The sequence below is a fragment of the Oncorhynchus nerka genome, linkage group LG2 (genome assembly GCF_034236695.1).
Source record: "Oncorhynchus nerka isolate Pitt River linkage group LG2, Oner_Uvic_2.0, whole genome shotgun sequence".
Lineage (NCBI taxonomy): Eukaryota > Metazoa > Chordata > Actinopteri > Salmoniformes > Salmonidae > Oncorhynchus > Oncorhynchus nerka.
The window spans coordinates 14,529,429-14,547,644 of record NC_088397.1 but is presented as its reverse complement, the minus strand read 5'-3'; the positions used below and the strand labels follow the sequence as shown (position 1 = coordinate 14,547,644).

Below are 18,216 nucleotides of genomic sequence, written 5' to 3'. Positions count from 1 at the left end.
CCTGGTTTTACTAAAACTGTGAAAGCAAGTTTGTCACAGTACACATTTGAGTCATCAGTATTGAAGTGACATTATGTTCTTTTCTTCATAATCTCTCCAAAAGAGGAAGTATGGAAGGAATGTAAAGATAGGTGTTTTTGTTGAAGGAAGTAAACATGTTCTAACCGGGAATTGACTTGCCAGAAAATCAGCGGGGTTGGTGAGAGACCGGGCTAAAATCTGATTGGCTGAAAACGGAGTTACGGTTTGTGGGCTGACGCAAGTACGCCACTCTGCATCTCACCGTCCTCCTGCTGGTGCTGAGGATTTATTAAGATAGCAAGCTGCAATCGGTCGCTTTGCTCACAACAGGTTGTCAAATTAAGACTTTATGCCTTCCACAGAAGTTTAACAGGTGAAGTGGTTATTCGGAAAAATACCAGGGACGATAACATCACGGTGAGTTTGTACTGCTTGAGCTAAATGTATTCTACAAATATGGCTAGCTAATGTTAGCTGTTAATTCAGTGAGTTGAGAACGGAAGCATCTATTGGCCAGTGTGACGATTTCTTAATTTTTGGTAGGCCTACTATGCAACTAATGATACTGAAATAACGTTACTTGAAGTAACTAACCGTATGGTGTCTCATATTTCAGGTCGTGCAATCCTGTTACTTTGGCCTGAGGGGAAAACATTCGACTGAGACAGATCCGGGAACGCCCTTAGAAAAAAGACACTTGTTAGTCAATTAGTGAGTAACGTTAGGTAGTACAGTCTCACAAGGCAGGCAAGACGTTTGAGAAGTCTGGACGTTTCCTCGGGCTGAGTAAGCTTTTGCAGCAGCTAAATTTGTAATTGTAATCCGATAAAGAGCATTAGCTAGTTAGCTTGCTAAGGTTGATTTCAGACTGACAGAAGAGTAAAACTGCATTATCATCGGTGACAGGAGGTAACTAGATTGTCTGTACGCGGTCAGGTTTCTCGCAAAAATGATGCACATTTCGGATTCGTACAATCAAAAGAATTCATTGTTCAATGCAATGAACCGATTTATTGGAGCTGTGAATAACATGGATCAGACGGTGATGGTTCCTAGTCTGCTAAGAGACGTGCCTCTATACGAGGAAGAAGAGGTGAAAACGATATCACCGATTAGGACCGCCAGCAATGGGTCAACCACCTATTTCCAGGACGGGGACATGTACAATTACTATGTGCTATTAAAATCGATCAGGAATGACATCGAATGGGGGGTCCTACAAGCCGACGACAGGCGGAAAGAAAAAATGGGGGTGACCGCGTTGGACATATCCAGAATAGAATCCGATGATGATGATTTGGAGAAACAATTTCATTATCATTTGACCGGACTACACACGGTTCTGTCCAAGCTTACCCGGAAAGCAAACACCCTCACGAACAGGTACAATCAAGAGATTGGAATAAGGGGCTGTGGACTGTGACTACTAGAAAGTTGAGTGTGTCAGACGGGGGGGGTCCTAGTGAATTGTTTGTATTTATTCCCACAGTGGGAATAAATAAATGTAACCTACTAGACGTGTTTCATATGCATTGTTAAACATTTCCCATCTACTGTTTGAATGATTGTTTGCACTAAGTCTTGTGTATTAACGGATTATTGTATGGATGGTCTGTCCACCTTAACATTTTTTGTTGTTGATTGGGCAACATTGCATAATGCCTACTGACAGTGGTTTCATATGTTATGGTAGCAATGAGTCATTGCCATACCATTGACTAAATCATATGCTTGATAATCTGTGAATTGGAATCAAATGATAATCATTTTGAATTTGAGAGATTCCAAGAGATTAACACCAACTGTAAACCTTATTTAAGCACCATTTTATTTTTCTATAGAAATGACGGCTCAGCGATTAAACATCTGCTTATTGTTATGTTGTGATCAGTTTATTTGACAGTCACTGGTTTATATTGAGAGGTACACAACTTCGGCATGATAGTTTTGTGACTTGATTCAACTGTAAGATTGTGATTAGTCTGAACTGAAGCCTACAGTGGGTATAGAAAGTCACCACCCCCTTTCAAAATGTTCACCTTTTGTTGCTTTACAGCCTGAAATGTAAACACATACATTTAGACTTTTCCCAGCTTTATTTACACACCATAACCCACAACATCCAAGTGAATCTTTCTCTTCTAAACTCAAAGTAAAACAGTAAAATACCCTATTTGGATAAGTGAACCCCCCCACCCCTTACAATTGCAAACTTGTTTTCCATCTGTGATCCATTTTAGGACTTTGATCAGTTCAGAATAAAAACAGTTTTTTATAGAGGACTCCACTGCTCAGTAGTGCAATTCAAAGCAAAGAGTCTGCTATGGTAGGAAAGATACTGTCAAAAGATCCATGAGATAAAATTGTGAAAAGGCACAAGTCGGGCTGGATATAAAAAGATTAAAGGTTTTGTCCCTTGGAGCACAGTTAAGACCATTATTTGTTTTTATTTAACCGTTAGTTTACCAGGTAAATTGACTGAGAATATTCTCATTTACAGCCATGACTTGGGGAATAGTTACAGGGGAGAGGAGGGGGATGAATGAGCCTATTGTAAGCTATTAACAAGTGGTTAAGGTGTATGGCACCACTCAGACCCCACATAGATCAGGTCATCCCTCCAAACTGGAAGACCGGGCAAGGAGGAGACTGATCAGAGAGGCTACCAAGAAGTAATTGGCGACTTTGAAGGAGTTTCAGGCCTTTATGGCAAAGACTGGTCAATGTGTGCATGTGCCCACTATCACAAGCACTCTACAAATCTACAAGCCTACAGTAAAGAACACCATGCCTACAGTAAAACACCATGCCTACAGTAAAGAACACCATGTCTACAGTAAAGAACACCATGTCTACAGTAAAGAACACCATGTCTACAGTAAAACACCATGCCTACAGTAAAACACCATGCCTACAGTAAAGAACACCATGTCTACAGTAAAGAACACCATGCCTACAGTAAAACACCATGTCTACAGTAAAGAACACCATGCCTACAGTAAAACACCATGCCTACAGTAAAGAACACCATGTCTACAGTAAAGAACACCATGCCTACAGTAAAGAACACCATGCCTACAGTAAAGAACACCATGCCTACAGAACACCATGCCTACAGTAAAACACTATGCCTACAGTAAAGAACACCATGCCTACAGTAAAGAACACCATGCCTACAGTAAAGAACACCATGTCTACAGTAAAGAACACCATGCCTACAGTAAAGAACACCATGCCTACAGTAAAACACCATGCCTACAGTAAAGAACACCATGCCTACAGTAAATAACACCATGCCTACAGTAAAGAACACCATGTCTACAGTAAAGAACACCATGTCTACAGTAAAACACCATGCCTACAGTAAAACACCATGCCTACAGTAAAGAACACCATGTCTACAGTAAAGAACACCATGTCTACAGTAAAGAACACCATGTCTACAGTAAAGAACACCATGTCTACAGTAAAGAACACCATGCCTACAGTAAAGAACACCATGCCTACAGTAAAACACCATGTCTACAGTAAAACACCATGCCTACAGTAAAGAACACCATGTCTACAGTAAAGAACACCATGTCTACAGTAAAGAACACCATGCCTACAGTAAAACACCATGTCTACAGTAAAACACCATGTCTACAGTAAAGAACACCATGCCTACAGTAAAGAACACCATGTCTACAGTAAAGAACACCATGTCTACAGTAAAGAACACCATGTCTACAGTAAAACACCATGTCTACAGTAAAGAACACCATGTCTACAGTAAAGAACACCATGTCTACAGTAAAGAACACCATGTCTACAGTAAAACACCATGCCTACAGTAAAGAACACCATGCCTACAGTAAAGAACACCATGCCTACAGTAAAACACCATGCCTACAGTAAAGAACACCATGCCTACAGTAAAGAACACCATGCCTACAGTAAAACACCATGTCTACAGTAAAACACCATGCCTACAGTAAAGAACACCATGTCTACAGTAAAGAACACCATGCCTACAGTAAAGAACACCATGCCTACAGTAAAACACCATGTCTACAGTTAAACACCATGCCTACAGTAAAGAACATCATGTCTACAGTAAAGAACACCATGCCTACAGTAAAGAACACCATGTCTACAGTAAAGAACACCATGCCTACAGTAAAACACCATGCCTACAGTAAAACACCATGTCTACAGTAAAACACCATGCCTACAGTAAAGAACACCATGTCTACAGTAAAACACCATGCCTACAGTAAAGAACACCATGTCTACAGTAAAACACCATGCCTACAGTAAAGAACACCATGTCTACAGTAAAGAACACCATGTCTACAGTAAAGAACACCATGCCTACAGTAAAACACCATGCCTACAGTAAAACACGGTGGTGGCAGCATCCCATTGTGGAGGTGTTTCTCTTCAGCAGGGTCAGGATAGAAGGGAAAATGGACAGTGCAAAATACCGATAGATTCTTGAGGAGAACTGACTGCCCTCTGCCAGGAAGTTGAAAATGGGAAGATGGTTCACTTTTCAACATGACAATGACCCAAAGCACACTGCCAAAGCAACCGTACAGTGGCTGAAGGACAAGAAGGTGAATGTCCTCGAGTGCCTAGTCAGAGCCCCGACCTAAATCCCATTGAGAATCTGTGGAATGACTTGAAGAGTGCAGTCCATAAACGGTCACCATGCAATTTGACTGAGCTTTAACAATTCTACAAGGAAGAATGGGAAAATGTTGCACAGTCAAGGTGTGCAAAGTTATTAGAGACGTATTCAAAGAGACCCATGACTAATTCAAGCCGTGCGCAAATTGAGTTTGTCCCCCCGCACCAAACGCGATCACAACACGCAGGTTGAAATATCAAAACAAACTCAGAACCAATTATTATCTTAATTTGGGGACAGGTTGAAAAGCATTAAACATGTATGGCAATTTAGCTACCTAGCTTACAGTTGCTAGCTAATTTGTCCTATTTAGCTAGCTTGCTGTTGCTAGCTAATTTGTCCTGAGATATAAAGATTGGGTTGCTATTTTACCTGAAATGCACAAGGTCCTCTACTCCTACAATTAATCCACACATAAAACGGTCAACCAAGTCGTTTCTAGCCATCTCTCCTCCTTCCAGGCTTTTTCCTCTTTGGACTTTATACGGCGATTGGCATCTACTTTCATAATACGGTGTATTACCACGACCGACTGACCTCAGTTCATGGATATAACCAATGAGGAGATGGCACGTGGGTAATGCTTCTTTAAACCAATGAGGAGATGGGAGAGGCAGGACTTGCACGCTTTCACTGTCACAAATAAAACTGACTTGCAAGCAGATGCTTGTTGGCGCACGTGAGCAGTGTCAGTGCAATGATTGAATAACGTGTGTGTACATTTATTTTGCAATGCACGCGACACGAGCGATGTGTGGTCAGCATGTCAGGCAACAAAGGGTGAACATTGTATATTCTGGGCAAATATGAATTTGTCAATAAGGTCATCTGAGGTCACACAAAGGTCAGGCATAATGTAATCAAACATTCACAGGAACTCAAACGGGTCCATTTCCAGTTGGCAAGAAATACCTCTTATGCAGTACTGTTGATTCCAAAATTCTTCTAGGTTGTGGGATTCCATGTATCCGGGATAAAACTATTAGATTGTCGACCTCTGAGATACAAGATTCAAATCCTTCAGATACTTGATATTCCTTGAACCCATTTCCCCATTGGGCTTATTTAAAGAGTTGCCAACCACATATGGCCTGTGTTCGTTCTGGTGTGGTGCTGGGACAACTATTAGGCCAGTGCAGTACTGTATGTCTGGACATGAGATTAAAGTCACTGTGACCAGATTTGGACCTGGCTGTAATTGAGGCTGTGACACAACCTTTCTACTTGACTGTCTGCCAGACCCGCTGCCATTCACAGCCATCTCCCAGATATCTCACCAGCCTCTCATCTCCATCCACTTCAATAGAAAAAAATAAAAGAAATGAACACAAATTGGAATTCTACACTGTTTAGGTATAACAGCTGTATTAGGGTCAGTAGGCCTTTAGTATTGTCATTTAGTAGGGGATTGTTTTGATGCACTAGGCCTTTGGATTGCTGTGTGTCCTGTGCTTAAAGTTATGGTACGCGTTATGGTTAGCATTCTAAACCAAAGTCACGAGACGGCAGTTTCATAACTCCTAGAGTTAATTGCATCATCTACCTCTCAACTCCAGTGGATGCAGCAACTCTGAAATAGAAAAATTCCTTTGAGATGGAAAAGTGTTCCAACACCTATCCACTTACTCTCTCATTTCAAAGGTTGCCTTGACAACGGCCAAACCCCTTGACCCTCTCTGACAGCACAGATTATTCTGTATATCTAGTCAGACAGGTACAGTAGGTGACCTTCACCCTCAAAGGGAGAGGTGTCACACCTGATAATCTTATATGAGGTGTTATTGTGCTGGCAAAGCATCTCTGCCAGTCAACAGGGATGACTGTTGCTGTGGAGAAATAGAATTTTGGCAGTACTTTGCCATCTATTGTAGTCAATCACAACAGGTCTGACACTATTTTCAGTTATTTTCTCCACATATAACACTGTCACCCCAGTTCACCCGAGTCTTGTTCGATCATATCACACCAGTGAACCACAGTTCAACCCGTTTGTTTGATTGTCTCAGACATGACCACAGATAATGCAGTAGTGGCCGACTGTGTTAAGTAGCAATGGAAAGGATGAAATGTTCACTGTTAATATAATAATAACCCATGTCATTTAGCAGACGCTTTCATCCAAAGCCACTTGCGTGCATTCATTTTAAGTACGGGTGGTCCCGGGAATCAAACCCAATATCCTGGTGTTGCAATCGCCGTGCTTTACCAACTGAGAAGCCTTTAGATAAAGGTCTTTGTCTTAAACATACATACAGTGGGTTTCTATACGGAAGGATCTGTTCAGGAGAGCAGTGCTACAGTACATGATGAATACAATGCTAGCATTGAGCTACATCCTCAGGTCAGTTTGACTCACGTTCCAGACTGTATCAACTGACGTTGTCTTTGTGAGCAATCATCTGAAGGGATGTGATAGGATAATTCACTCAAATTGCAAAATGACGTGTTGGTTTCCTTGTATGCAGTCTATGGACAAGGTATGACAGTAGACTTAGCTGGTTTAGCTTCCCTGGCACTGTTTCCATGCGAGAAAAATACTCATATCGTTACCATGACGTGAATGCGATTTATGCCACAAATGCTAAAACGTTAACATTTAGAAGCTGTGCCAGGTAAATAAAACCAAAGCATGAATTGCTGTCATACCTTTTACGTAGACTGCTTATAGGGTAAGGAAACCAATGTGTCATTTAGTCATCTGGGTGAACTATACCATTAAGACGTAATGTCCCTTGGATATAGTTGTAGGATTGTGGTGAGATGCATCACTGTAGTCGTTACACCCACATGAGAGAAAAAGACAATGTTGCATGAGTATGGAAGTCTATAGTGAAACTGTGTGAAGGGAAGTTGATGAAGCTCATGATTTGTTGCTAGCATGACTTGTACTGTACCTTTAAAGGCCTATTTGACACACAGGATGCTAAATTGGGCATGACAAATAAGAGTGTGATTAAACTCAGTCATAGAACGACAGACTGCCAGTCTGTAATTAAGTATACTGCTTTTTGGCACGTTCCTAACTTCCTCTTGAATTAGAAATCATTATAGGCCCTTTCCCATTTCAGCACATTAGCAATATTTCTATGTCTGCCTTCATTAAGGAATGTGGAGCAGTACGCAGTGGATGTAAGATATGTCATTAAGCTGATATTATCTCTCTCTCTCCCTTTCCCACCCCCCCCCTCTCTCTCTCCCTTTCCCTCTCTCTCTCTTTCTCTCCCCTTCTCTCTCTCTCCCTTTCCCCCTCTCTCCTTCCCCTCTCTCTCTTTCTCTCTCTCTCTATCTCTCTCTCTCTCTCTCTCTCTCTCACTTTCTCTCCATTCTCCATTTCTCTCCCTTTGAATGTGGCTAATTTGCATGATTTTTAAAAGAGCTGGCGAGTTAGAGAGCTGTGTGGGGAGCGCAGGAAACGCGCAAGCTGTGTGGGGAAGTGTATTGGTGCCTCATAATTGTTAATGTGTCTCTCCCATTGGACACAGATAGTGCAAGTCTCTATCCAATTGGAAAATTGTGTTCAGCACAGCGGAAATGGAGACGCTGGCCTTTATTTTCTACCTAATTAGCTTTTAATTAACCCTTTACCTCTGGGGCTAGACTGGGTGGGGATCCTCTCCAGTGTCCCCTTGAGAGGCCCCCTTACACACACACACACGCACTCACGCACACACACACACAAATACACTCCGTCACATCACACACACCTCGGCCAACAGCTCGATCATGTCTATGAATGTTCATGTTTCCCAGTGCAGACAGCATTGATTTGTATTGACGCCATAATGACAGGACTATTAGCTGTGTTCTTCCTGAGAGGCTGAGGGTATTGGTGTGTGTGTGTGTGTGTGTGTGTGTGTGTGTGTGTGTGTGTGTGTGTGTGTGTGTGTGTGTGTGTGTGTGTGTGTGTGTGTGTGTGTGTGTGTGTGTGTGTGTGTGTGTGTGTGTGTGTGTGTGTGTGTGTGTGTTAACAGAGTTGTGAAGGCCAGAGGACTGCAGTACAGTGTGGTTGGGCCTTCTATCTCTCCAGGGGACACCACACTGGTCTGCTTGGCTCCAGAAGATGAGTGATGGCAGCGATAACTCCACCGCCCTTGAGGCTCTGTGCTACAAGAGCGCAATCACTGGCCCTGTGTGTATCTGACAGTCTGGGGACATACCACCCTAGTCCTGAAATGAAAGAGGAAACAAGGTCTTTGAGGTTTCTGCTAGCTGTGTGGGCTAACGCAATCCATTCCTGCCACCGCAGACCTGGCTTTCAAACCACTGGCTCTCTGAACAGAAAGGACTGCTGATGGGCTGCAGCTACTGAGCACTGCATTTCTGTCCAATCAAAGCTGACCAGCTGACTCAGAACCTCCACAACACTGGAGGGATGTCTCAGTTGGGTTATACAGAGTTAACAGCATCCTATTTTGATTCACCCCTCCTCCCCTCCCTCTTGCCCCTGACACACACTCCAACCCTCCCACCCCCTCCCTCTTGCCCCTGACACACACTCCAACCCTCCCCCTCTTGCCCCTGACACACACTCCAACCCTTCCACCCCCTCCCCTCCCTCGTGCCCCTGACACACACTCCAACCCTCCCTCCTCCACCCCCTGCCCCTGACACCACTCCAACCCTTCCACCCCCTCCCCTCCCTCTTGCCCCTGACACGCTCCAACCCCTCTCCCTCTTGCCCCTGACACACTCCAACCCTCCCCCTCCCCCTTTTGCCCCTGACACACTCCAACCCCACCCCCTCCCTCTTGCCCCTGACATACTCCAACCCCCTCCCTCTTGCCCCTGACACACTCCAACCCCCTCCCTCTTGCCCCTGACACACACTCCAACCCCCCTCTCTCTTGCCCCTGACACCACACCAACCCTCCCACCCCCTCCCTCTCGCCCCTGACACACACTCCAACCCTCCCCTCTTGCCCCTGACACACACTCCAACCCTTCCACCCCCTCTCTCTTGCCCCTGACACCACACCAACCCTCCCACCCCCTCCCTCTTGCCCCTGACACACACTCCAACCCTTCCACCCCCTCCCTCCCTCGTGCCCCTGACACGCACTCCAACCCCTCTCCCTCTTGCCCCTGATACACACTCCAACCCTTCCACCCCCTCCCCTCCCTCGTGCCCCTGACACACACTCCAACCCTCCCTCCCACCCCCTCCCTCTTGCCCCTGACACGCTCCAACCCCCTCTCCCTCTTGCCCCTGACACACTCCAACCCTCCCCCTCCCCTTTTGCCCCTGACACACTCCAACCCCCCCACCTCTTGCCCCTGACATACTCCAACCCCCTCTCCCTCTTGCCCCTGACACACTCCAACCCCCTCCCTCTTGCCCCTGACACACACTCCAACCCTTCCAACGTCCCTCCCCTCCCTCGTGCCCCTGACACACACTCCAACCCTCCCACCCACCCCCTCCCTCTTGCCCCTGACACACACTCCAACCCTTCCAACCTCCATCCCCTCCCTCGTGCACATGACACACACTCCAACCCTCCCTCCCACCCCCTCTCTCTTGCCCCTGACACCACTCCAACCCTTCCACCCCACCTCCCCTCCCTCTTGCCCCTGACACACTCCAACCCCCCTCACTCTTGCCCCTGACACACTCCAACCCTCCCCCTCCCCCTTTGCCTCTGACACACTCCAACCCCCTCCCTCTTGCCCCTGACACACACTCCAACCCCCCTCCCTCTTGCCACTGACACACTCCAACCCCCTCCCTCCCTCTTGCCTCTGACACACTCCATCCCTCCCCCTCTTGCCCCTGACACACTCCAACCCCCCCCTCTTGCCCCTGACACACACTCCATCCCTCCCCTCTTGCCCCTGACACACTCCAACCCTCCCACCTTCCCCCTCCCTCTTGCCCCTGACACACACTCCATCCCTCCCCCTCGTATCATTTCTCATCCCAGAAGCCTGTCTCTGGGGGTGGGCGTTGCTTTGAATCAAAGCCCTACTAATCAATTCTGCCCATCGCCGCTCTCTCTCTTCCCCTTTCTCGCTCTCTGTCTGTGTTGGTGCGGTGCCGAGTAATGATTATCTACAGTCCTTCATCAGCCAGCCAGTGAGCCAGCCAGCCAGGCCGATTGCCAGGACAGAAGTGGCTAATTCAATTAGTGCCGACCTTCTTTCCCGTGCCGGGTGTTCTCAAGCACGGAAACACGCGCACGGAGTGGGCTTGAGAACATGACTCACACCGAGAGAGAAGTAGGGGATTGAACTGTGAGTCGCCATGACTACACACACACAAACCAGTGGATGCTGCTGAGGAGAGAACGGCTCATAATAATGTCTGGAACGGAGCAAATGAAATGGCATCAAACACCTGGAAACCATGGAAACCATGTGTTGATGTATTTCATACCATTCCACAGATTCTGCTCAAGTCATTACCTCGAACCCGTCCTCCCCAATTAAGGTGCCACCAACCTCCTGTGACACAAGCTGTAGCCAGACTCCTGCTGATGATAACTTCTCCTACAGGGATTATCATGTGTATTAAGGCTGAACAACATGTTTTACTGTGAGGGAGGTGTGAATGTACTGATGGCTTGTAGAACATCTAGACAGAGAGAGAGAGAGAGAGAGAGAGACAAAGGGAGAGAGGGGAGGCTGGTTTAATTGGTGTTGTTCAGTGGAAAAGATAATGACTGTATACCTGTGTGTGTGTGGATGCCTGCGTGTGTATATTGTTATACCAGTCTTTTAGTATTGGCACCAGGGTTGGGTTGTGATTTGAAATTCAACTTATCAACTACAAACTCCAGGGTGGGAAATAAGGGACCCTTTTCATGTCTTGAATTGGAATTCCAATTATTCCCAGTAATGGACAGCATCTGAATGGAACTGACCCAATATTCCACTTGACCACATGGTCAGAAGTGACATTTATCAGTGGCTGACAATCTGTGCCAAAAATCAATACATGGACCTAAAGATGTTACAATTTCATTTAGAGTGCAATCCATGGTGGGTCAAGCCTTTTGACCTCTCTTGACCCCAACTGATTGTTATTGGACATACAGTACCTCTACGTGTATGGCTCCTTATTGGATGATTTCAACATCCATTAGGTGATAATTAGATCTGGTTAACATTTAAGATTGAGCTGGGATGTGTGTGATGTATGATGTGATGTGTATGCAGAGGAGGCCATGTACGGTAGGTTAGGTCTGTGGATCGGCCTCTCTCTTTCTCTCTCTCTCTCTCTCTCTCTCTCTCTCTCTCTCTCTCTCTCTCTCTCCATCGCTGTCTGACAGCTGACAAACTCTCTGCTCTCTGCCCCAACCACTCTACTGTGTCTGAGTGACCGACAGCAGAGAGAGAGGGAGAGAGAGCGAGGGAGAGCAGACCAGAGGAGAGAGGGGGAGCAGACCAGGGGAGAGAGAGGAAGAGTGGGGGAGAGAGAGCGAGGGAGAGCAGACCAAAGGAGAGAGGGAGAGCAGACCAGAGGAGAGGGGGGGAGCAGACAAGAGGAGAGAGGGGGAGCAGACCAGGGGAGAGAGAGGAAGAGTGGGGTGAGAGATATTTTCTCCATCCCTTTAAGCCTATCCCCTCTGAAGTTATTTCCCTTGAGAGGGGACTGAGCATAAAAGCGAGGTTATATCTGAGCTAGCCAGTGTGAGAGGAGCACAAAGGGTTAATTCTGAGTACCTCTCCCAGGGGAGGGAGGGAGAGAGAGGGATTGTCCCAGCTCCACCTCTCCTTCACCTCTCCTCCCTCGCTTTGTCCTCTGGCAGTTTGCTGGGAGGGTTGCTAAGTAACCACCAAACCTACTGTTAGAGAGAGAGAGACTGGTAGAGAGAGAGAGAGAGAGAGAGAGAGAGAGCGAGACAGACACAGATAAAGAGAGATAGAAAAGCGGGAGAGGAGGGGAAAAGCAATTAGAAAGTTGTTGGTTTCAGATGGTTCATTACTATGTTCGTGAGAACATATTGGCTCCTTAGACAAAGTTACTCTGAAGCTTTTATATAAACATGTGGAGCCATTGTCCTATTGTTTAGAGAACTGATGAGAGAACTCTTCTGGTAACACTCTAGGTGTTTGTCAGTGGAGGCTGGTGGAGGGAGCTATAGGAGGACGGACTCATTGTAATGACTGGAATGGAATTAACCTCTACGGGATCGGTGTCCCCCCGTGGGACGGTTGAGCTAATGTGATTAGCATGAGGTTGTAAGTAACAAGAACATTTCCCAGGACATAGACATATCTGATATGGGCAGAAAGCTTACATTCTTGTTAATCTAACTGCACTGTCCAATTTACAGTAGCTATTACAGTGAAATAATACCATGTTATTGTTTGAGGAGAGTCCACAGTTATGAATTTAAAATGTATCAATAAACCAATTAGGTACATTTGGGCTTGATACAACATTTTGAACAGAAATGCAGTGGTTCATTGGATCAGTCTAAAACTTTGCACGTACACTTCTGCCAAAATCTAAATTGCACATAACCTGGAAAAATACATGATGGCCTTTCTCTTGCATTACAAAGATGATAAAAAATAAAACTGCATGTTTTTTCTCTTTGTAATATATTTTACAAGATCTAATGTGTTATATTCTCCTACATGAATTGCTTCAGGTCCTGAGCTACAGGCATTTAGATTTGGGTATGTCATTTTAGGCGAAAATTGACAAAAAGGGTCAAATCCTTAAGAGGATTTATTAGTCAAAACATGTGGGGCACAGTGGGTAGCATCGCAGTATGCTCATGTCTGTCACGTACCCTCACCTCTACATAACCCTCTTAGCAATATCAACTACTGGCACCGTGACCTGAATGCTTTTGTCTTGATTTGGGGTGCTGGGAGGAGGGTGGGGGTTAAAAATCAATGTAAAAGAATCCCCTTTTTAATAAAGCGTCTATAATTGCATTTGTGTAGTGGCACACAGTTGAGCAGGATTTCCACACAGGATTTGTTATTGTTGCAGGGTCTGGAAAAGGGTTTAGCCTTTTATGAAAGCATTTCATGCAATTCTACGTCATTTAGATGATAGAAGACATCTTTTGTAATACCACAAAATGAGTGGCTACTCTCACAGTGACAAACTGATAGCAATAAAAACAATAGCCCAGGCCAATGAAGAGACACACTGATTATACAATATTAGGAGGAATATACTGTGTCTATAAATACTGTATAGTGGAGGCTATATATATATACAGTACCAGTCAAAAGTTTGGACACACCTACTCATTCAAGGGTTTTCTTTATTTTTACTATTTTCAACATTGTAGAATAATAGTGAATACATCACAACTATGAAATAACACACACATATATTTCTGATTTTAGATTCTTCAAAGTAGCCACACAGGTGACAGCTTTGCACACTCTTGGCAATCTTTCAACCAGCTTCATGAGGTAGTCACCTGGAATGCCCTTCCAACAGTCTTGATGGAATTCCCACATATGCTGAGCACTTGTTGGCTGCTTTTCCTTCACTCTGCGGTCCAACTCATCCCAAACCATCTCAATTGGGTTGAGGTCAAGGGATTGTGGAGGCCAGGTCCATCACTCTCTTTCTTGGTCAAATAGCCCTTACACAGCCTGCAGGTGTGTTTTAGTCCCAATAAGCGCAAACCAGAAGGGATGGCGTATTTCTGCAGAATGCTGTGGTAGCCATGCTGGTTAAGTGTACCTTGAATTCTAAATAAATCACAGACAGTGTCACCAGCAAAGCACCCCCACACCATCACACCACCTCCTACATGCTTCATGGTGGGAACCACACATGCAGAGATCATCCGTTCACCTACTCTGCGTCCCACAAAGAGACGGCGGTTGGAACCAAAAATCTCAAATTTGGACACATCAGACCAAAGAACAGATTTCCACCGGTCTAATGTCCATTGCTCGTGTTTCTTGGCCCAAGTAAGTCTCTTCTTCTTTTTGGTGTCCTTTAGTAGTAGTTTCTTTGCAGAAATTCAACCATAAAGACCTGATTCACGCAGTTTCCTCTGAACAGTTGATGTTGAGATGTGTCTGTTACTTGAACTCTGTGAAGCATTTATTTGGGCTGCAATCTGAGGTGCAGTTAATTGCCGATTTCTGAGGTGCAGTTAACTCTAATGAACTTATCCTCTGCAGCAGAGGTAACTTTGGGTCATGGAATTAATGCCTAAACTTAACTGTTGCAATTTGACGTTTATCCCCCTTGGACAAACATTGAATACTGAAGAGGTCTGGTTGGTTAAATAGGATGTAAATATATTTTAGTCAAAGCCAAGAGGAAGGATAAGATACTCTTGTACGAAACAAGTGAGACAGTGTTGATTTTATTATTAAGGGGCCTATCAACAAACATAGGCCAGCGACCGACAGTAACAGCTGTGCCCAGCTACCTCTGCTTTTTATCTGAGAGAGAGAGAGAGAGAGAGAGAGAGAGAGAGAGAGAGAGAGAGATTCAAGGACAACACAGGACAAAGAGAGTTGGCTGATAAATGAATAGAGGAATAGAGGTCTGGAATGAGATATTCTGCGGCCAGGGTATCGATCCCATATGATCCTCAGATGCAGGATAACACAGTGGCCTGTGTGCTGTGTGTGTATATGTCCTCTCTCTCTCTCTCTCTCTCTCTCTCTCTCTCTCTCTCTCTCTCTCTCTCTCTCTCTCTCTCTCTCTCTAAACAAAAAAAATCTCACATACGGGGGGAGGGGTAGGGTGGAAGAGAGGCACTAGGACCTTTCTGTTTGCTCAGGGAACAGACGAGACAAGCCTTCCAGGATTCCTAGGAAATGGGGCTGAAAATATTCTCATTCTCCATGACACTCCTTCACTCCCTCTCTCCTTCTCGTCCTCCTCTGATAGAGGGAGTGGGTGGGGGGGGGGGGCATTCTATTTCTGCCAGTCCCCTCCTGACACCAGAGTGGTTGTTTTCCAGAACGGGTTCGTGTGAAGACTTGCTTTATTACCGTAACCACAACTAACTAATGACGGGGAGAAGACAATCGATAGTTACATATCACAATATTATTTTGGACAATATTATATCGATAATTTGAATAAAATAATCGATTTCCAAATAATAATATTTATATATGTATTTTCTGTTGTTGTTGCTATTTAGCATCAGCTAGAGCTAATCGTCTGTACCTGCAGCAAACCTCTGGTGTTTTCCATCCTATAGCTTGTTTTCTAGCTCCCTTTTAAATGGTGGGCCAACATGTTTTCAGCACTTTTATTTCCATGACTGATAAAAAAAAAACTTTAAAAAAATGATTTTCTCTTGTCTCTCTATAGCAGACATGTAGAGAGCAATATGTTCCCATCAACAAATCACAATAAAATCACAGTATCGAATCACGATACATATAGAATCATGTGAATTGCAACACATATCGTATCGGCACCTAAGTATCATTATATAATCGTATTGTGAGGTCCCTGGCAATTCCCAGCCCTACAGCTGACAGTATTGAGTGCATGTCCTTCTCCTTGGCTGAGGCAGACCTAAACCACTAGCTGTTCCTGGCTGAGGCAGACCTAAACCACTAACTGTTCCTGGCTGAGGCAGACCTAAACCACTAGCTGTTCCTGGCTGAGGCAGACCTAAACCACTAGCTGTTCCTGGCTGAGGCAGACCTAAACCACTAACTGTTCCTGGCTGAGGCAGGCTTAAACCACTAACTGTTCCTGGCTGAGGCAGACCTAAACCACTAACTGTTCCTGGCTGAGGCAGGCCTAAACCACTAGCTGTTCCTGGCTGAGGCAGACCTAAACCACTAACTGTTCCTGGCTGAGGCAGGCCTAAACCACTAGCTGTTCCTGGCTGAGGCAGACCTAAACCACTAACTGTTCCTGGCTGAGGCAGACCTAAACCACTAACTGTTCCTGGCTGAGGCAGGCCTAAACCACTAACTGTTCCTGGCTGAGGCAGACCTAAACCACTAACTGTTCCTGGCTGAGGCAGACCTAAACCACTAATTGCCCTCGCTAGAAGCATGTTTCAGACATAAGGAAGTGGATGGCTGCAAACTTTCTACTATTAAACTCGGACAAAACAGAGATGCTTGTTCTAGGTCCCAAGAAACAAAGAGATCTTCTGTTGAATCTGACAATTAATCTTAATGGTTGTACAGTCGTCTCAAATAACACTGTGAAGGACCTCAGCGTTACTCTGGACCCTGATCTCTCTTTTGAAGAACATTTCAAGACCATTTCGAGGACAGCTTTTTTCCATCTACGTAACATTGCAAAAATCAGAAACTTTCTGTCCAAAAATGATGCAGAAAAATTAATCCATGCTTTTGTCACTTCTAGGTTAGACTACTGCAATGCTATATCTTCCGGCTACCCGGATAAAGCACTAAATAAACTTCAGTTAGTGCTAAATACGGCTGCTAGAATCCTGACTAGAACCAAAAAATTTGATCATATTACTCCAGTGCTAGCCTCTCTACACTGGCTTCCTTTCAAAGCAAGGGCTGATTTCAAGGTTTTACTGCTAACCTACAAAGCATTACATGGGCTTGCTCCTACCTATCTCTCTGATTTGGTCCTGCCGTACATACCTACACGTACGCTACGGTCACAAGACGCAGGCCTCCTAATTGTCCCTAGAATTTCTAAGCAAACAGCTGGAGGCAGGGCTTTCTCCTATAGAGCTCCATTTTTATGGAACGGTCTGCCTACCCATGTCAGAGACGCAAACTCGGTCTCAACCTTTAAGTCTTTACTGAAGACTCATCTCTTCAGTGGGTCATATGATTGAGTGTAGTCTGGCCCAGGAGTGGGAAGGTGAACGGAAAGGCTCTGGAGCAACGAACCGCCCTTGCTGTCTCTGCCTGGCCGGTTCCCCTCTTTCCACTGGGATTCTCTGCCTCTAACCCTATAGGGGCTGAGTCACTGGCTTACTGGGGCTCTCTCATGCCGTCCCTGGAGGGGGTGCGTCACCTGAGTGGGTTGATTCACTGTTGTGGCCATCCTGTCTGGGTTGGCGCGCCCCCCCCCCCTTGGGTTGTGCCGTGGCGGAGATCTTTGTGGGCTATACTCAGCCTTGTCTCAGGATGGTAAGTTGGCGGTTGAAGATATCCCTCTAGTGGTGTGGGGGCTGTGCTTTGGCAAAGTGGGTGGGGTTATATCCTTCCTGTTTGGCCCTGTCCGGGGGTGTCCTCGGATGGGGCCACAGTGTCTCCTGACCCCTCCTGTCTCAGCCTCCAGTATTTATGCTGCAGTAGTTTATGTGTCGGGGGGCTGGGGTCAGTTTGTTATATCTGGAGTACTTATCCTGTCCTATTCGGTGACCTGTGTGAATCTAAGTGTGCGTTCTCTAATTCTCTCCTTCTCTCTTTCTTTCTCTCTCTCGGAGGACCTGAGCCCTAGGACCATGCCCCAGGACTACCTGACATGATGACTCCTTGCTGTCCCCAGTCCAACTGGCCACGCTGCTGCTCCAGTTTCAACTGTTCTGCCTTACTATTATTCGACCATGCTGGTCATTTATGAACATTTGAACATCTTGGCCATGTTCTGTTATAATCTCCACCCGGCACAGCCAGAAGAG

At 45.4% G+C, this 18,216-nt stretch overlaps 1 protein-coding gene across 1 annotated transcript; it reads left to right on the top strand.

The window, feature by feature from the left end:
* The first annotated feature begins 193 nt into the window (after positions 1–193).
* On the top strand, positions 194–1,900 carry LOC115119076 (mid1-interacting protein 1-B-like). Its single transcript, XM_029647811.2, has 2 exons — positions 194–438; positions 638–1,900. Exon 2 carries the CDS (start codon positions 971–973, stop codon positions 1,442–1,444), a length of 474 nt encoding a protein of 157 aa, XP_029503671.1. The 5' UTR covers positions 194–438; positions 638–970; the 3' UTR covers positions 1,445–1,900.
* Positions 1,901–18,216: the final 16,316 nt, after the last annotated feature.

Bases quoted from the DNA above. Each gene is read 5' to 3' on its own strand.
- LOC115119076 (XM_029647811.2), top strand. From the start codon at position 971: ATGATGCACATTTCGGATTCGTACAATCAAAAGAATTCATTGTTCAAT.